This window comes from Scylla paramamosain, chromosome 9, assembly GCF_035594125.1.
Source record: "Scylla paramamosain isolate STU-SP2022 chromosome 9, ASM3559412v1, whole genome shotgun sequence".
In the NCBI taxonomy this organism is placed as follows: domain Eukaryota; kingdom Metazoa; phylum Arthropoda; class Malacostraca; order Decapoda; family Portunidae; genus Scylla; species Scylla paramamosain.
This window is the reverse complement of record NC_087159.1, coordinates 25,992,501-26,013,225: the sequence shown is the minus strand read 5'-3', so window position 1 is coordinate 26,013,225 and position 20,725 is coordinate 25,992,501. Positions and strand designations below refer to the sequence as shown.

General features: G+C 44.0%; 1 protein-coding gene and 1 long non-coding RNA gene across 3 annotated transcripts in view; one reads left to right on the top strand and one right to left on the bottom strand.

Annotated features, from left to right (window-relative positions):
• Positions 1–144: 144 nt before the first annotated feature.
• Positions 145–5,809, top strand: LOC135103772 (transmembrane emp24 domain-containing protein 2-like). 2 transcript variants are annotated; one of them, XM_064010487.1, is made up of 3 exons: positions 145–311; positions 1,367–1,627; positions 4,911–5,809. In XM_064010487.1, exons 1-3 carry the CDS (start codon positions 179–181, stop codon positions 5,150–5,152), a joined length of 636 nt encoding a protein of 211 aa, XP_063866557.1. In that variant the 5' UTR covers positions 145–178; the 3' UTR covers positions 5,153–5,809. The 2 variants fall into 2 exon arrangements, with proteins under 2 accessions (XP_063866557.1, XP_063866558.1); XM_064010488.1 differs by having other exon boundaries at positions 152–311; positions 1,367–1,618.
• LOC135103773 (uncharacterized) overlaps positions 2,620–20,725 on the bottom strand; it is a 59,248-nt gene continuing 41,142 nt past the window's right edge. Inside the window, exons 2-4 of the long non-coding RNA XR_010270195.1 lie at positions 14,361–14,425; positions 8,802–9,039; positions 2,620–2,984 (exon numbers count right to left, since the gene is read on the bottom strand). This is a non-coding gene — a long non-coding RNA (uncharacterized LOC135103773). The remainder of the gene's footprint in view (positions 2,985–8,801; positions 9,040–14,360; positions 14,426–20,725) is intronic.

Genomic DNA, 20,725 nt, shown 5'->3' with positions numbered 1-20,725 from the left:
AAACAGCAGTAACACCAAATTTCTATCTAAGGACACGCTAATACATATAATTTAGATAACAAAAAAAATATGAAATACATTATTTTGCAAGTTTGAACACATATTAACGAAGAAAAATGAAAATCGGGAATAGTAAAATAGGCGGCTGGTCGACGTGTCTCTTCACAACAACAACAAAATGACGACCGGGTGCCTGCTGGCCGTTCTGGGCTGCCTCTCCCTCGCGGCGGGGGCACACGGCTACTTCATCACCGTGGATGCCCATGCAGAGGAGTGTTTCTTCGAAAAGGTGACGGCGGGCACAAAATTAGGTGAGTGGTGGGCAGAACGGCAGGGAAAGAGGCATGCGTAGCCAGCTGGCGCGGACTGGCTGCCCCTCTCACCACTATCTGCCCAGCATTTACTGAATAAGGCACACTTCTTTCTACTGGATGGCATTATTGACTCACATTTGATGAGTTATGATGTGTTTCCAGTCAATTTGTGAGGTCTTTCTGTCGGAAGTTTTTTTTTTTTTGCTTTTTTTTTTTTCTCCCTGGTGGCCGCGTCCCTCTCCCCTTCACATTTGATGTGGCAGAGAAAATAGAGATTAACTATAAAAAAAAAAAAGCCTAAAAGATAATGGTATTTTAAGTCAATAATGGAGTTCTTGGTCAAGGATGCAGTTCTCATGAATGTATTTGATAGGAAAGCATCATAAGGTATCCAGGGCAGCGACATTTGAGAGGTCAATACATCTGGTTAGGTCAAAGGGTGTGGAGTCAGTTTAAACAAAAAAAATTGACTCAAACTCAGTCTCCAATTCCAAGTCTGGTAATTTTTTTTTTTGAGAGAAAGGATGTACAGCCACAGTTGTATTTAAAAACTAATGTGACAAACAAAACACAGATGAATATGGAGGAGTTGGACTTATATTTTTACTGAGGCCGACTTTGATTCTGCCCCTGGCCAAAAATATCCAAGTTCTTACAATACTAATGTTTGGGGTGTGCTGGAGTTAGTGTGACTTTTGGCAGGGTGTGTGTCCAGGAGAGTAGAATGGAACATTTTGTATTGGATTTATATGTGATCATCATTCTTAACATATTAGAATTAATTATTGGCTGAATATACCAAAGTTTTACCCTCTCAAAGAACCAAAATTATTTAGTGTAATGAAATTTAACCAAACCAGGCTAATATAACTTGAACAATCTTAACATTGCCTGATTTGTGACAGAAAAGCAATATGCAACATCCGCATCTAAAAAGGTAACTCATTTATCACACAGCTGTCATTCTTTTAGGTAACTCATTTATCACACAGCTGTCATTCATAGTGAGGTGGACACTGTTCTGTAATGATAACACTTTCCAACCATTGCAGGGCTGGCATTTGAGGTTGCTGAGGGAGGCTTCCTTGATATAGACATCAAGATCTACAACCCTGAGGGGAAGACCATCCATGAGGGCGAGCGTGAGTCCAATGGGCGGTACACCTTCCCTGCCAGTATGGATGGCGTCTACACCTACTGCTTCTCCAACAAGATGTCCACCATGACGCCCAAGATTGTCATGTTCACGATGGAGGTGGGCGATGACACCAAGAGTGAGCACCACGCACCCAATGCTGAGGAAGGTGAGAAAGGTAGGGAGGAGGCTGACTGCCACTGCTGCTGTTCATGGTCTGGGGTACATTGACCTTCTTTGGTATATAATGGTACTTCTGCAGTTCTTATTATCTTCTAAAACCATTTTCATAATTACTGCTCTTCTGAATATGCTGAGCATTGTCTCTCCCTTTTCTGTGGCCTTGCACAAGATTTTCTACCCACATTTACCCCTGCTCTGTACACCTTACTTATGTTTAAAGTGGATAGATTGTTCATATGAATTTCTAATGTCATGTCCATTGTTACTGCTCTGCTGAATTTGCTAACTGCATGCCTTTGCCATTTCTGTACAAGACTTTCTACCCACACTTAATCCTATTCTGTACTCCTCACTAATGTATGAAGTGGGTAACTACTTCAAGTACAGTAAAATCCCTCTTATCCGGCATCAACGGGACCGCCGACATGCCGGATACCAGAAGTTGCCGGATACTTGAATAGAAGTGAAATTATGTCCACAATCACCACCCCACACTCATGCATCTCACGCATGTCTACCTTCTGCTTAAGTGTAAGCACAACATGCTTCCTCTTTTCTACAACTTTAGGCATGATGAAGGCGTCAGGCGATAAACAGTGCACACGTGGGACTGAGTCACTGAGTAAACACAGTGCAGTGGGCCGCGGGTGGCGCGAAGCAGTGCGCTCTGGTGGCGAGGGGACAAAGTATGCCTCGTGCGGGAATTTTAATCGATTTTATGAGTGCACATTGATTTTTTATTGATTTTAAGGCTTGGGGAAAAATGTGGTGGATACTTGAAGCTGCCGGATACTCGAATGCCAGATGAGAGGGATTTTACTGTAATATTAAACTGATATATGCATGTATAAGTTCCTGTAGGAACCAGATTAGGGGTTATATGACACCTATGGCATACCTTATGATCCCATGTTTCTCATCTGTTTAAGTTTAAGGGGCACAACTGGATGAGTTTACCTTAAAAATTAGTTTTCTGTATTTCTCCATATTCTCTTAGATTCAGGCAAGGTGTTTCTAGGGAAAAGTTTAAATGCCATCAATGCATTAATTTAAAGGGCTTGATGAGCATTTAAAGGGTGCTTGGTGAGTGCGCTGGGCTTTTAAATATACTCTTGTACTAGTGTTGATGTTCTAGGTCTCATGAAAGCTAGAAATATGGGGTTTTCGCAGTTTTATTTTTGTGGCCTCTTACGTCTGTTAGCCTAAAGGTGGGCAGCGGGTGGATGGACTGGCTGTCAAGGTCACACAGTCAGCTCAACCGTCGACGGCCTCAGTGCTGCCTTGCCGCCACACATGTGTAGCAGCGTGTTGCTTTTGCCTTCATTGCTTTGTTGAATTTCTTAGCACAATACCTAAAACCAAGATAGGGAAGATGAGGCAACAATGTGGTATAGCAGCTCGATACCTGCAGCTTGCCAGAAGAGCAGATGGGGTGGAACATCAAACATCATCACCCACAGCCACCACCACCACCACCAAAATCCCCGCCACGACGTCAGCTGCAGCAACCCTTTGACGCCCACCACTACCTCTTCCATGTACACCTCCATCTCCAGGTGTGATATCATAGACGAATGTACTGCTGAATAACACACAGCTGCAAAGTCTCTTCAGCAACATGATCTGTGGCAAATGCATGAAGAATGTCGAGGTTGTAGTCAATAACAAGGGGATGAACTCGGAATGCTCTGTCATTTGTTCATGTGAGACTCCCAGGACTGCAGTACCGCCAACCATGTCGTCTTTTACCACCTGTCTGCCAAGGATGTCGTACAGCATAGTCTCTGTCCTGGAGAAGAGTCTTGGTGCTTCGTGCAGAGGGCAGAGGCTCTGGGGAAGGAGCCAGAGCCTCACAGCACCAAGAAGCTCTACCTCTCCAACATCCCTGGCGAGCAGCTGGAGCTTGTAAAGGGTGTTTACAAAGACCTTGCAAATCCAGCACTGCTGCAGAAGTGCCTCTATGGACGCATCCAGAATGCAAATGAGAGTCTATACTCAAAAGTTTGGAGGAAGGTGTCAAAGGACAAATACGCTGGACTGCACAGGACTTGCTTTGTGTCTCAGATGACAATCTGGGAGCACAATTTTGGATACTTTGAGTCCAATTTGCTGTAGTGCATTGAATCTGGAGTGTCTAGCCCCATCACTAAAGCACAAGAGAGAAGAGATAAGGAGAGAAAGAGGCACCAAACACCACAAGACACAAAAAGAAAAAAGCAGGAGGGGATACACAGCAGGAAACCCAGACTGGAAGGAAGAGAAAGAGACTAACAGATACATCATACCAGGCTGGGGCACACTAGTAGTTGGTACAAATGTCCTATCTTGCCCCCATGTAATTTGTAAGCTTTTTTTTATTGCTAGTAAATGTAAGCAAAACTTTAAATGCATTTTTCTCAAAACTAAAAATCTTTAACTTCAAATGGATATATCTCAAAAATTTATCAACCAATTTTCAGTCTGTTTTCTTTTTTTCAGTAGAGAAAGAAAAGGAAAAAATCTCTATCCAAATCATTGCTCAAACTCAAAATCCAAATTTTTTATTGAATAATCATTAAGAAAAATTAAGAAAAAACAGTGTACAAAACAAAGATTTATAAAATCAAATTTTTGTTTGACCTACAAACTTTGGGTCAGGATTGTAGTACAATACTTGATCTAACTACTGTGTCAAGCAAAAAGACGTAAGGTAAGTTTCTTCATAGATTAGCTCATTTAAAAAAAAAAGAAAATGGCTTATAACTCCGAAACCACTGACTTTTGGAGAAACAACACTTCAACCAAAAATAATGTATGTTCAGAACTCTATTGTGTGTAATTATTTCAGAATGATTGGCTAAGAAATAACCGAGATAACATTTTCGCCAGTTGCGCCCTTTAAACAACCTAGCTTGCTTTACAAAATGCTCAACATTAACCTCTTCCTCAGATGCCACTGACCCAACCTAACACCTCTAAATCCAAAATGGAGATGGATGCATATAGAGTAATCTCTGATTTTTGTACTCTCTCTCTCTCTCTCCTCTCTCTCTCTCTCTCTCTCTCTCTCTCTCTCTCTCTCTCTCTCTCTCTCTCTCTCTCTCTCTCTCTCTCTCTCTCTCTCTCTCTCTCTCTCTCTCTCTCTCTCTCTCTCTCTCTTTCACAATTCAAAGGTTCCATATAATTGTAAAGTCTTTAGATGAGATGAGATGTTTAATTCAGAATAAGACTGTGTAACCATCAGACATCTACACTCCATATATTCCCAAGCAATAAAACTATAATAAAACTATCCACAGGTGAGCAGGCTGGAGGGAACAAGATGGAGGATATGATCAAGGAACTGTCAGCAGCGCTCTCTGGGGTGAAGCACGAGCAGGACTACATGGAGGTGAGGGAACGCATCCACCGCTCCATCAACGACAACACCAACTCGCGGGTGGTGATGTGGTCCGTGTTTGAGGCCTTGGTGCTGGTGGCCATGACCATCGGACAAGTGTATTACCTCAAGCAGTTCTTTGAGGTGCGAAGAGTAGTATAAGTGTAGGATTCTTCTGGTTAAACTTGGGTGTATTAAATTCTTCCTAACTAATCATAAGTTCCCTGAATCTTCTGTGCTTGTTTCTTTATGATTGTTTTAAAAAAGAGAGAGAGCAAGGTTTTTTTTTTTTTGTATATTGCTGAGTTTTATTACTTCTTGTTGTGTTTCACTTGTGTTTCTCATAGCCAAAATCATTGATAATTTATTGACATATTTATCTGTATAGGGTTATTGGCTCTGACTGAGAGTTTAATTTCTGGGATAGTACATTTACTACAGTCTTGAGAGTTGTGTGAATGATTAAGATTCTGAGATTGTTGGCACTAAGAATGACTTTCTGTAGATTAGATCAGTCCACTTAGGCAAGGGCTGAGCTTCAACTAGATTACCAATGCACTCTTTCATTACTATATTTTTTTACAATACATGTTATGAATTTTCTATCATAGCAACAAACAAATGGATCTGTTCTTCATTTTCTTTAGGTGCCAGGACTCGAGAGCTGTTAACTAGGTGTTTTGTACATGTTTTCAAGTTTCGATGTGACAGCTTAGAAACTAGCTTGCCCATTTAAGCCCATCTCATTGCTTTTACTGAAACAGCTGGAAAATTTGAGTGCTTTAATGTTGTCCATTTTTATTAAAACTGGTGGAAAACTGAAGTGTTTCAATAGAAATGATTACACAATTCCTGTGTGATTAAGCAAGTTTATTTGTTTATTCTTATTTTTAGATATTTTTTCTTTATTGTTTTTAATGAAGAAATGATGTGGAGGGTAATACTGGAGACAGAGTGACTGGTGACACCACGTGCTGGCTGCAGGACAGGTGTGGGAAAATACTTGACAGGATGTGCTGTTAGTTCATGGATTTACAGCAAGTATAGGATAGAACAAGTAGGAAGGCTGATGGCTGGCTGTGGACTCATTCATGAGTTGGTAAAGTGGTTCACGGCAACCACAAGGTTGCACACGTCCAGAGAAAAAGCTAAATAAAAACAGTGTCTGTGTGTATATATATATATATATATATATATATATATATATATATATATATATATATATATATATATATATATATATATATATATATATATATATATATATATATATATATATATATATATATATATATATATATAATGATAAATTAAATGAGAAGTGAAATGCAAAGAAGGAATGAATAAAGAGAGTGAAAGAATATTTATAGAAAACAAGTACAGCAATACTCGTGTAATGAAGAACACCTAAGATTTAATAATGAATAACCTGGGATTGCCATATATAAACTATCAAGATTCCGGACCCCTTCAGTAACACCTGATCATAGCTCCCACGTCCTGATTGCCGCCAATCAAAGCTGGTCAAAGATTGGCGCGTGAGGTGAGGCGACGTCGGAAAGGCTGGGAGCATCGACTTCATACAGCACCTTTACACGAATCTTGAACGAAACTAGACCAAAACATCTGCCAGCCGGTGAACCCCTCCCTCCCTCTCATCATTTCAACCTATAGGGATTTAATAATTGTGTATTGTTTTTTTTGAACAATTATTGATGGAAACAAATTCCGGACATATAAGGAATTTTGAAAAATACCCCCGGACACAGATTTTGACACCCGAATTCCAGACATGTCCGGGGAAATCCGGACCTCAGAATAACCCCACCTAGATGCGGCTAATACGAGTATTGTGGGAGTGAGGGAGAAAACTAGGTGACTTTTCAATCTGCAGATTGACTTCCAAAGATGATAATGTCAACGCGTGAGTATAATGTCAACGCGTAAGTTAGAGGGGACCTACACATTGAGCTTCATTGGCGAACACGGATCAGGATCTGGCCCGAGTAATGCGAGGAGAGGACGACCCGCGGGGAGTCAAGTGAGGGCAGCCCGGAAGCCGCGGCCGCTGCACCAACACGCATCAAAGAACTGCGACGGAATTATTAGCTGCTTTCTGCTGACGACCATTATGAGGGAGAGTGACGCATGGCGTGGCGAGAGGCTGTGGTCCAGGCTGTGGTTTGTACATATACCAAGTAACAAAGCAGCAGCAGGCTGGCCACACAGCAGGTCACCACCACAACATTCACTCTTCCATCAGGTTTTAATAAACTCGATTTCAGAACGTATTTTTTTCGGAACGCATGGGAGGCCGCGGGGGAACGTCCGGCCAAAGTGATTATCCCGTGACCACAACCCAGGGCGTGTCGCAGGTCCTGACCTGGATCACGGTGGCTCGACCACAACAGTTCAGTTGCAACACTCTGTTTATCCTCTTCCCGCCTGCAGCAGCCCCAGGAACACCCCACACAGTCCCGCAGCCTTGGCGCTTCGAGGCTCAGCGCGCCGCGTTGACGGGCTCCCTGCCATCGTCTGTCTGAGTTAGATGCAGGAAGGCACGGCGAATGTGTGTGTGTGTGTGTGTGTGTGTGTGTGTGTGTGTGTGAGAGAGAGAGAGAGAGAGAGAGAGAGAGAGAGAGAGAGAGAGAGAGAGAGAGAGAGAGAGAGAGAGAGAGAGAGAGAGAGAGAGAGAGAGAGAGAGAGAGAGAACGACGAGCAGAGGCTTTTACGAAACTTGACAAGTCAGCGATTTGCGAGGTGCCCTTTGTTGTGGTTAAATTCCCGTCACCATTACCACCACCATAACCATCACCACCATCACCACAGTCACCGCAGCACGCCAGACACACCACCACTATGACCCCACGCAGTCTCTCGCCACCTCCTAATAACAATCCATCAAGCCAAATGCGTCATCAAAACGGTGCGATATTATCCCTAATCGTGCACACATCATTACTGGTGCACACACACACACTCACACACACACACACACACACACACACACACACACACAGCACTACCGTCGTGATGTTGGCCAATGTTGTGACTTGTGAATTTTTTTTTTTTTTATCATCTTTTAACGTATTAGTTTCCTCGGCCCTGTGCTCCCATATACCACACAAGTTTAATATACAAGATTACTTCATGTACTCGCTGTGCCTCTGTGACCCTTGATCCTCCTCTCTTATCATATCCTATAACTTATTTCTTTTTTCTTCCGAACTCACTAATTCACTGCCATCCTTTTCCTCTCCTTCCTCTTCCTTTATGCTCGTATATTCTTTCACCACCACCACCACCACCACCACCACCACCATCACCACTGCCACCACCGCCACTCCACAACTCAATGACATATACTACTTCATTACTTATAAGATGGTATTTATTGCTATTTATCATAATTAAGAGATCTATACCTACCTCCCTTCTTTTAGAGCGAAGTGTGTGTGTGTGTGTGTGTGTGTGTGTGTGTGTGTGTGTGTGTGTGTGTGTGTGTGTGTGTGTGTGTGTGTGTGTGTGTGTGTGTGTGTGTGTGTGAGCTTGTAAGATGTTTTTACTACATTTTTGTGTATGCACATTTATGACACACTCCACTTTACAAATCCAAGGACGTTTGCATGGAGGCACGACAATAAACACTGGACGTGGATCTGTGCCCTCGTCCTTGGCTGGCTGGCTGGATGGATGGATGGCTGGTGGAGTGGCTGGGTCGCGGCGGGGGTGGAGTGGCTGGGTCGTGGGATGGATGGAGTGGGTGGTGGCTGGCAATAACTCGCACTGGAAGCAAAATACACATCCTCACCTGCAGCAAGAAGATGAAGTTAGTCAAGCCACACCTGCAGGAATCCATCATTTGTTTTCTTCCCTGGGATGAAGCGAGGGCGAGGCGGGGATGGGGTGGCGAGAGGAGGCACGTGAGGAGGGCGAGGCGAGGCAGAGTCAAGGTGAGGCAGAGGCTGAGGTGAGGTGTGTTTGGGTTTGCTCAGGTTCGCTTCCTTCTACGTTGTTTTTGATGCCGCAGACCACATGGTGTTGTGAGCCTAAACAAGAGTGGAGAGAGGAAAGAGAATGTGATATAAGATGGATTGCTAATGAAGTATCTATAGAGGCATAATTTGTTTGTATGTGTCTGTCTATTTATCTATCTAGTTATCTATATCTATTCACCTTTCTATCTCTACTTCTTTGTTTTCTTTATTCTAAAAAAAACAAACAAAGTGAAATTAAAATGCAATGCAACACAGCCAAGAATAAATAAATAAAATAGTAAAATAAGAATAAATAAATAAATTAATAAATAAGAAACTAGATGAATAAAATAAAGTTCCGAACATTTAACACAAGCTCACGAACTCATCAGGACAACCTTCACTCCCATACTGCTGCCGTGACGGAGATCTGGCCACGAAAACACTGAACAGAGCGAAACTAGTGTAGCGCGGTACTGTATTATTGCCCAGGAGTGTACAAGTGATGGGGAAACAAGAATTCATGGCTTAACGCACCCAAGTCGAGGCAGCAGAACCCGCGGGCGAACACATACGGAGACTTACGTGACGCGAGTTCCGGACATATAATAATTGCCGGGAACAGATGCTGGGAGGGAGGTGGTGATGGATAAGGCGGCGAGGGGGAGGAGCCAGGAGGGAAGGCCACAGGATACGAGTTATGTTACGCTGGGAGACTTCCTCTGAACACTTTATTTAGACCATGCAGACAACAGTCATCCTGCCACACGAATGGGGGAAGGATGAAGGTGTTAAGGGTAGACTGGAATTCTTGTCATGTATTCCGAAACATCTTACTTTCTCATAATACATTTTTTTTGAAAGGCCACAGAGATAATTCATTAGGTTTTCATGGGTGTTTTATTCTTCACTGGTGTATAATTCCTGTTAAACTATCAGCATCATCAATATTCACAAACTTTCATCACCTTTTGTTGGTAAACTCTGGAACTACTTGCCTGCTTCTGTATCTCCCTCTAGCTATGAATTATTGAACTCTTTGTAAAGGAAGGTTTCAAAACACTTTTTTAATATTGGTTAATCTTTCTGGCTGTATTCTTTAGGGACTGGCATTCTCAGTTGGCCACTTCTCCACTCCGTTTCTAGCCCTTGGCCTGACCCCCTCTTGCATGAAAAGTGGAATTACGGAAGCACGCTTGAAAATCGCCAATAACTTTCACTGCAGCCTGTAAACAGTACCGTCCTTGTTAAATTATTACCAGAAATAAGGAAACACACTTGAAAACCCCAATTATTTTCATTGCAGTTTGTTTCAAGTTGCCGAGGTTATATAACTCTTCAACTATCACCAGAATTATGGAAACGCTTGAAAACACCAATTACTTTCACTTGCAGTCCGTTTCCAGCTGTCGATGTAAGGCTCCTTAATGTGGCGAGGGAGTGGGCGAGGCGCTGTGGGCGTAGAAAGAACGCTAGGCCAGGGCGTGATGGGGCTGCTGCATAGACAAGGGCGTGAAATGAAGCTGTGTTCGTTGATGTGACTTTATTGGTGTACGTGGCTCGTGGCAGTGCGTGGCGGCAAGGACACGGCCGCTGAGAGTGAGTGGTGGTGAGTGGAGTGGGAAAGGGAGGGAGGCTGGCTGGGGCGGGATGAATACATTACTTTCTTTACGTTATTTTCTTGTGTGTAAAATAAGATTCCGTGTGTCCTTGAGAGAAAAAAATAATGAAAAGAAGAAAAAAGCTTGATTAAGAACGACATGATTTACAACGAATCATTATGAACTACTACTACTACTACTACTACTACTACTACTACTACTACTACTACTACTACTACTACTACTACCATTACTACTACTATTACTGCCCTCCTCCTCCTCCCTCCTCCTCCTCCTCCTCCTCCTACTACTACTACTACTACTACTACTACTACTGCTACTAGCCTCCTCCTCCTCCTCCTACTCCTACTACTACTACTACTATTACTACTACTGCCCTCCTCCTCCTCCTCCTCCTCCTCCTCCTCCTCCTCCTACTACTACTACTACTACTACTACTACTACTACTACTACTACTACTACTACTACTACTACCCTCCTCACTCCCCCCTCCTCCTCCTCCTACCTACTACTATTACTATTACTACTACTACTAATACTACTACTACTACCCTCCTCCTCCTCCTCCTCCTCCTACTACTACTACTACTACTACTACTACTACTACTACTACTACTACCCTCCTCCTCCTCCTCCTACTACTACTACTTCTACTACTACTACTACTACTACTACTACTACTACCACTACTACTACTTCCACCACTAGCACTATCACCAACACCACCACCACCACCACCATTACCTTAAGCATAACCACAACCACAACCGTCACTCCCTTGGGCCAGTCACACACAAAAAGGCCTCCACGAACAAGCCTCCACGAAGCCCTCAAACACGCACATGGAACGAAACATGAAAGTGGAACTCTCTTCACGGCCTGTTGAATGCTCCACGCACGTCCACGCAGCCACAGCGGTGCAGGAATCCCTCGCAGCATCCCTCAAGGTCCTGCTGGAGGGTTGTCGGGGTGGCGGGGATTGACTGCAGCTTCTCGACGCCACAAGGACACAGGGCCGTATTCTGAAACACTTCTGCCCGCACCTCCACTAGTTTGCAAAGGCTTTAGTTGAAGTTACACGGTTTTTTCAAGGCGTTTTTTAATGTTCTAGTGACAGATTAACGAAATTTCTTAATTTTTAATAGTTACCAAGACAACGATTTTTTTTAAGTGGTTTTTGATGTTTTAGTGAGATATGAACGAGAGTTATACTTCATTAACAGCTACATTGGTTTTTAAGGGTCTTTTTACGATTCTAATGACAGAATGACAAGATTTCTACATTATTTACAGTGACATGGGTTTTTAAAGAGTGTTTTTAATGTTCTAGAAACAAATAACAAAGATTTATACATTATTAACAGGACAATCACTCTTGAGAACCCGACTAGTCATCTCCGTGACCTTTGAAAATAGTCACGGTGAGAGGGCCAAGCGCTTCAGAACACAGGCCATAACCGCGCCACACCAGATCGGGAGAATAGCGTCCGGCACGTGCCTGTCTCTCCCGTAGTGATCAAATGGCTTCAGGAAACTCGTGAATTGCGCACTCACAGCCTTAAAACTGCGCGGTGAAGGTCCTCTCATGGTCGATGCTCAAGGGCGGAGGAGGTGGTGGTTGTGCTGGTGGTGGATGTGTCTTCGCGGCCTCGCTTAGGAACGCATCTCTTGTGGTTTCACATGCTTCAAGTTTCATTACTTGACTTTGACCGCACTTGACAGGCTGTGGTGGAGATTATTAGAATTTTCAAGGGGGTGCACCGCCTCGACCCAGAACGCATCTCTTATGGCCTCCGCATGCTTGAAGTTCCATTGCTTGATCTTGACTGCACTTAAACAGCCTGTAGTGGAAGTTACTGGAGTTTTCACGGGTGTTTTTATGAATCTAGTGATAGTTTGACTAGAGTTCTGTATGACTGATAGAGAAGGGATACAAGAAAACTCGACTCCTCATCTCTGTGGCCCTTGAAGACAGTCGTCACTTTGCTGGAGGGCGAAGCAAGACAACTACCCTCATAAAAAAACAACAAACAACAAAAGAAAAATATAGAGGCGTTGTTAAATGTTAAAGGAAGAGAACGGGAAAATACACGCACACACACACACACACACACACACACACACACACACACACACACACACACTTGAATAAAAAAAAAGAAGAAGGAACTATTTAATGAAGAGAATGGGGAAACAACACACGCACTACACATTTGATCGAGAAAAAAGAAAGAGAGAGAGAAAAAACAACAACAACAACAACAACAAACTATCTAATGACGAAAACAAGAAACTACAGCCACATACATTTGAAAACACACACACACACACACACACACACACACACACTTGAATAAAAAAAAATACAAGAAAAAGGATATTAAGTAAGATACGAATCACTTTCAACGCTCCACCATAAATAACTGATAAAAAAGAAGACGCCCCGTTGTAAAGACTCAAAGTTATACAATTTGCTGAGGTAAAAACTTGCACAACAGTCATTGAGGGAAGCCATTAGGGGAAAGATAACGATTAGAAGCATAACTGGTGCGCATAGTGTGTTAAGACGACTTCCCACACAGACACAGACACACACACACACACACACACACACACACACGCACACACACACACAAGGCATACACGTACACGAACGATTGACAGAGCGAGGAGGAGGAGGAGGAGGAGGAGGAGGAGGAGGAGGAGGAGGAGGAGGAGGAGGAGGAGGAGAGTTGTAAATTTCAGAGGATGTATGAGTAATAAATCTGAGGAAACAAGGGAAGAGGAGACAAAGGAAGAGTTCAAGGCGGATGATGTAAGGGGAAGAGGAGATCCGGGAAGATAAAGTGAGGAGGAGAGGAAGAAGAAGATGAGTGGACGAGAAGGAGAAGGAGGGAGGAGGAAGATGAGGTGGAGGACGGTGACGAGAGGAGAATGGGAGGAAGTTAAGAAATGATGAGTAAAAGAGGCGAAGAATAGGAGGAGGATGAGGAAGAGAAAGAGGAAAAAGGAAGAGGAGGGGAGAGAGAACTGAGAGAAGAAATAGAGAGGAAGGTTAGTTAAGAAATGGATAAAATAAAATGAGAAGAATGAAAGGAAGAGGAGGAGGAAAAAGGAAGAGGAGGAGAGGAGGAGGAGGAGAGTGAGAACAGAGAGGGAGAGAGAGGAAGAGTTACTTAAGAAGAGGATAGGGAAAGGAAACAAAGAACTGGAGGAGGAAGAAGAGAAGAAGGAAAACAAGGAAGAGGAGGAGGAGAAGGAAAGAGGAAGAGGAGGGGAAGAAGAGGAGAGAGAGGGAGAGTTAGCCAAGATAAAAGGAAGAGAAAAATGAGGAGAGACAGAGAACAGAGAAAATAAAAGAGAGAAAGAGAAAAGGAAGCTAATAAATGTAAAGGAAGACGAGGAAGAGAGAGAGAGAGAGAGAGAGAGAGAGAGAGAGAGAGAGAGAGAGAGAGAGAGAGAGAGAGAGAGAGAGAGAGAGAGAGAGAGAGAGAGAGAGAGAGAGAGAAAACTGAAAGAGAGGGAGAGGAAGAAAAGGAAGGTAAGAAATGCAAATGAAGAGGAGGAGGAAAAAGGAGACAACAAAGAGAAAAGATACAAGAGAGAGAAAGAGCGAGGGAAGAAGGGAAGCAGCATCGTCACAGAACATCTACAAGGAGGAATGTGACGTGCAGGCGTTGTCTTCCCTTCGTTGTCTACTTCGTCTGGATTTCAATTTTTTTTTTCTCCTTTTCTTTCGTCTCTTGGGTAATGACGGGTTTTGTCTCTCACCTGACGGAGGACGAGCTGTGAGCGCCTCCACCTGGGGCTGTCAAGGTCGTGGCACTCGCTCACCTCTGACGGGAAGAGAGAGAGAGAGAGAGAGAGAGAGAGAGAGAGAGAGAGAGAGAGAGAGAGAGAGAGAGAGAGAAAGGTAGTGAGGCGCGGAAGCATTGAGTGACGAAACTGGCGAAGGGAAAGAAAGGGAGAGAAAAAAGAAGGAAGACGTAAGGAAGGAATACTGGTGGTAATGGGAAGGAGAGAAGGAAGGGAGAGGGAGAGAAAGAAGGAAGACGAAAGGAAGGACTGGAGAGGGCAATAGTGTATAGGAGAGAGTTAAGGGAAATAAGAGAGAGAGAGAGAGAGAGAGAGAGAGAGAGAGAGAGAGAGAGAGAGAGAGAGAGAGAGAGAGAGAGAGAGAGAGAGAGAGAGAGAGAGAGAGAGAGAGAGAGAGAGAGAGAGAGAGAGAGAGAGAGAGAGAGAGAGTGTACAAAAGGAATGGTGATAATGAAGTGGGAAAAGGGAAGGGAAAGAAAGGCAGGGAAAGAGAGGGAAAATTTAAGAAAGAAATGGCGGTAATGGAGAACTGAAAAGCGAGAGAAAGGACAAGGAGAGAGAAAGAGAAAGGAGATATTTCAGTAAAGAGCAGTGGTCATAGAGGAACGAGGGAAGGGAAACGACTGAAGGGAAAAATATCAGATGAAAAAGAAAAAAAAATATATAAAGATATGAATGGTGATGATGGTGGATAGGGGGAAGAGGGGAGGGGAAGAGGGGAGAAGGGGAAGGGGAGGAAATGGTGGTGGTGGTGGTGGTGCGCAACGGAAATGTTTTCGGGAAGAATTAGAAACGGGAAAAAAAAGGAGGAAAAAGAAGATGTAAAAAGAAGGCAGGGAAGGAAAATCTGCTGCTGCTGCTGCTGCTGGCCGTGAATTACCTGAAGGAAATGACGAGGTGGAATTTTAATAACGTGGCAAAAAGAACGGAATTACAACTCACAAAAAGAGTAATGATAAAAAATAATATCTTTCCTGAAATGTGTACTGTTGAATATTATTATTAATATTTTTATTATTATTATTATTATTATTATTATTATTATTATTATTATTATTATTATTACTATTATTATTATGACTACTACTACTACTACTACTGCTACTGCTACTACTACTACTACTACTACTACTACCACTACTACTACTACTACTACTACTACTACTACTACTACTACCACTTCTATTTCTACCACTACTACTACTACTACTACTACTACTACTACTACTACTGCTACTACTACTACTACTACTACTACTTTATTTTTTTATTTTATGTAGGAGGGACACCCGCCAATGTCAATGAAATTCCAAAAAAAAAAAAAAAAAAAAAGGCCCACTGAGATGCCGGTCTCCGAATAGGGTCCGAAGCGGTAGTCAAAAATTGAAGGATAAGTGTCTTCAAACCTCCCTCTTGAAGGAGTTCAAGTCATAGGAAGGTAGAAATACAGAAGCAGGCAGGGAATTTCAGAGTTTATGAGAGAAAGTGATGAATGACTGAGAATACTGGTTAACTCTTGCATTAGAGAGATGGACAGAATAGAGGTGAGAGAAAGAAGAAAGTCTTATGCAACGAGACCGAGGGAGGAAGGGAGGCATGCAGTTAGCAAGATCAGAAGAGCAATTAGCATGAAAACAGTGGTAGAAGATAGCAAGAGATGCAACATTGCGGCGATGAGAAAGAGGCTGAAGACAGTTAAGGGAAATGAGAGAGAGAGAGAGAGAGAGAGAGAGAGAGAGAGAGAGAGAGAGAGAGAGAGAGAGAGAGAGAGAGAGAGAGAGAGAGAGAGAGAGAGAGAGAGAGAGAGAGAGAGAGAGAGAGAGAGAGAGAGAGAGAGAGAGAGAGAGAGAGAGAGAGAGAGAGAGAGAGAGAGAGAGAGAGAGAGAGAGAGAGTTAGAGGAGAGGAGTTAATGAGACGAAAAGCTTTTGATTTCACCTTGTCTAAAAGAGCGGAATGAGTGGAACGTCCCCCACTCCACCCCCCAGACATGTGAAGCGTACTCCATACATGGACGGATGAGGCCCTTGTACAGAGTTAGCAGCTGGGGGGGGGGTGAGAAACACTGGCGGAGACGTTTCAGAACACCTAATTTCATAGAAGCTGTTTTAGCTAGAGATGCGATGTGAAGTTTCCAGTTTAGATTATAAGAAAAGGACAGAGCGAGGATGTTCAGTGTAGAAGAGGGGGCAGTTGAGTGTCATTGAAGATAGTTGTCTGGAAGGTTGTATAAAGGTGATAGATGGAGGAATTGAGTTTTTGAGGCATTGAACAATACCAAGTTTACTCTGCCCCAGTCAGAAATTTTAGTGAGATCAGAAGTCAGGCGTTCTGTGGCTTCCCTGTGTCACTGAGCTGTTTACTTCCTGAAGGGTTGAACGTCTATGAAAAGAAGTGGAAAAATGTATTGTGGTATCATCACCGTAGGAGTGGATATGACAAGAAGTTTGATTTAGAGAAGATCATTGATGAATAATAGGAAGAAAGTGGGTGACAGGACAGAACCCTGAGGAATACCACTGTACTGTTAATAGATTACTACTGCTACTACTGGTGCTACTACTACTACTACAACAACAACAACAACAACAACAACAACAACAACGACAACAACAACAACTACTAGTACTACTACTACTACTACTACTACAACTACTACAACTACTACTACTACTACTAGATCTACCATCACCATCATCATCATAATTCTTCCTTTTTATTGTTCTTGTTCTTCCTATCGTCAGCATTGCACAGTTCAACTCCCCAATATAAACAAATCTAATGACAACTCGATTCTCACCCACTCATGAATGACCAAAACACAGAAAGATTACAAAACAGGTAAACTTTTTATTTTAATTTTTTTTTTTATTTTACACAGGGGTTTGTCTGTAATGGCTGCCGCGTTGATGTCCTGCCTTCCCGCCCTCCTGCCCTCCCTTGTGCTCGCCTGTGACTCTTGCTCTCTCAAAAGTATACGGAAAATTCGCTGAACTGAATGTTGAGTTTGGTATACCCAGTGAATCAAAATTACTGGATAGAACAACAAGTAATGGGTTCAAGCTTGAAAAATAGTTAGATTTAGAAAAGAAATAGATAGGCCTGATGACTTCTCGTAGGTTCCCTTAATTTATTGTTTTCTTATGTTTTTATGTTCATTGTCTGGCATTATTAGTTGTATGAAGTTTTATTAACGTTTTATCGCTAGTTTTAGTGTTATATTCTAAAAATCTCAGTAAGACGTGTAGATACATGTATACCAACCAGATGTACGTAGGAAAGAAATCAAGCATGTTCTTCTGATACCCTGAGATGGGGAGAAGTGGAGGAGATGAAGAAAAAGGAGAGAGGAAAAAAAAATACATAAAAAAACATTAGAGGAAGAGATCGACATACGTACAATAGCCAGCACACTGTGGAAACAAACGAACTTGAATTATCCCTGTCTTGTACATTCCCTCCTGCTTACAATCAACATTTCGAATATTTCTTGCGATTCCAAGTTTTCCTCTCATTTCCGGTCCCCTGCCCCCTTCCCCTTCACTCCCGCGCAAAGGACGCATCGCTCCCGCCACCAGCACGCCGCAATACCTCCCAGATTTGAGTAATTGGTGATGACTCTGCGCAACGAGGACTGACACGGTAATTACCCCTCTAATGACCGTTCTCGTCTCCACGGTGTCCGACGCGAGCACGAAGCGGTACGTACGGGGATTATTTACTGAACATCCGACATTGGGGAATTCCGGAGTGACCTCGAGGCTTGCAAGGGAGGGGGCGAGGGACTGATAAGAAGGACAAGGGAGTGGCTGGAGGGGTGGAGGACTAGGCACTGTATATGTTCTCTAGTGGGCACTGTGTAGGTTCTGTTGCCAATCGTTCTCTTTCCCTCCCTCCCTCATACCACTCTTCTATTCTTCTTCCCTGTTACTTCTCTCACTCTTTCCACTCTCACTCCTTCGCCGCTCCTACTCCTTCAATCTTTCGTGTTTTTCTTTGTTTTGTTCTCCGCACCGCCTCCTCTCTCCTCCGCGTGGGTGGCGGTGTCCAGGCGTGGCTTCTGCCGTGGCGTAGTGGCAGACAACGCACGGCACTACGCATCTGATTAGGCGCCGCGCTTGGCTGTGTCGCGCGCGTGGACCAACTTTCCTCGCGCCGCCACACAACACACGCCCCTGATGGTGCAATTCACGGCCTCCCCTCACACCGCCGAGGCCTGCGTGAGAAGCATCCCCTTCCTTAACCATAGGGAAAGTTTTAAGGTCATTATCTGGTTTATAGAATTTTTTTTTGTTATTTTTTCCCTCCCGTTACCGCTATGTCATTAGTTGTTCCCAGCGACTCCCTGTCTTGACTTTTTCCTATTACGTCATGTCTCACAGCCTCATGAACTGCTGCTAGCATTCCCACTCATTTCGTGGATAATTTTTTTGGTAATTTTTCCCCTCTTGGCAGTCTGCTTCTCGGCACCAGCGCGCCTTGGCCTGCCCCACAAGGCTGCCGCTCACTGGCCCGGCGCCGCCAGGGTCACCGCAGTACTCACTTGCCGCGGCCCAGGACTCACTGATCGCGGTTCCTGAATGTTCACTGATACACTGTGATCACTACATGACATCAGCTATTATTATCCTGCAGTTACGCAAGAAATAACCACTGATGTCACGCAGGCGCCCACGCACATTAAGACTGACGGCTGTGGGTTAATGGCTTCAGGTGGCAGTCAGGAGGCAGGGAGGCTCGGATTAAACCAGAGAATTGGGACACGTGTGCTTTTCTTTCCGGGCAGAGCATCGCCATGGCGGTAGTTGCAGTGCTGGGAGCCTGGGACTGTCCTCGCTGTGTTGGGCAAGACCAGCACAGTGTTAATCGAGGCACAGATTACTGCTCATCTGCTGCGCTCCACCCAGACTGTAATGCACATATGCATGCACAAAATGGAGAGATAAATGGTATGAAAAATATAAATAAATATATATACCGGAAGAGGGCGGCGGAATAAAGTGCAGGTCCTCACACCTGAGTTCCGGAGTGCCGCGGAGGAAGGGTGAGGGGAGGCGGCAAGGACCCGCCCATCACGCTGCTTTGCCAGAAACAAAGCGTCGCCGAGGACCACAAGGTCGCCGCCACACACCACGGATGTTGTCCCTCAATGACGCCGTCCTAAAAAAAATATTGGTGCACCGCGCTACACCGCTGTCACTCCAATCTGTCCCCAAAATTTTCATCACTCATATAATTTGCGTGTGACAAACTGTCTGCGTGTGAAGAGCCTGGACGCAATACTGATTTAATATCACATTTATGATTATATATATTTTTTCCAGACGCCCAAACATTACACACTTCCTACACGAGAGAAAATGGAGGTGAGCACCATTGAGTGCACGCCAACATGACGCACACCTGTCCTCCGCTGCTGTACGTGCTACAAACGTGCTTAGCTGCCGTGCATAGCAACCCCCGCCACGCTAATGCAATGCAGACCTCCACAATGACATCTCGTTAAGTCCAACCTGGAGGTGTGCCTTGTTCCGCCGGGGCGGGAGGGGGCGTGGAGAAAACTGAAAGGTGACAGACAGACAATGAAGCAATAAGGGTGATGATCTTGGAGAGTAGGCATGGAAGGAGTGCGAGGTTTTGAGAGAGGGGATGATACCTCACCACACTACACGAGTGTGTGTATACCACGAGGTCCCATCACAGCTCTGAGTCCCATCACAGCTCTGAGGAAAGTGACCATCCCGCGATACGCAACTATTTCAGAGCGCAAACGTGGCAAAGAGTTGTAATATATCTCTTTGGAAAATTATAAGACGGAACGTATAGAATAGGAAAAAGAATGATAAAGACCTACGAAAATCAATAAGAAAGAAGGAAAAATCTTCGGGAGGGAATGCGTGGGAGTAGTGGATATTTTATTTATGATTTTTAGACTACCAACTTTTGCTTTTTCCCGGGACACAGAGCTGACCCACAGTCCTGCACCAGGCCGACTAGACCCCCTGCGACGTGAGCCTCGGAGGAGCAGTGATAGAAAAACAAGCCCTTGCTCCTTTATTCTCAACCAAGACTTATGTAGGATTGCACTGCGTAATGAGAATGACACTATGACACACACACAAACACACACACTCACACACATACACACACACACTATGACCTACACCAATCTCACCACCACCACCACCACCACACACCTGCGTACTAAAAACGGTCATCACGTGCAGACAAGTACGTACTCATGCAGGCCGTGCGTGTGGCGGCGCTGGCTGACGGGGCAGGAAATGGGGATGACACACGCAATTAAGAGAGAGAAAGAGGG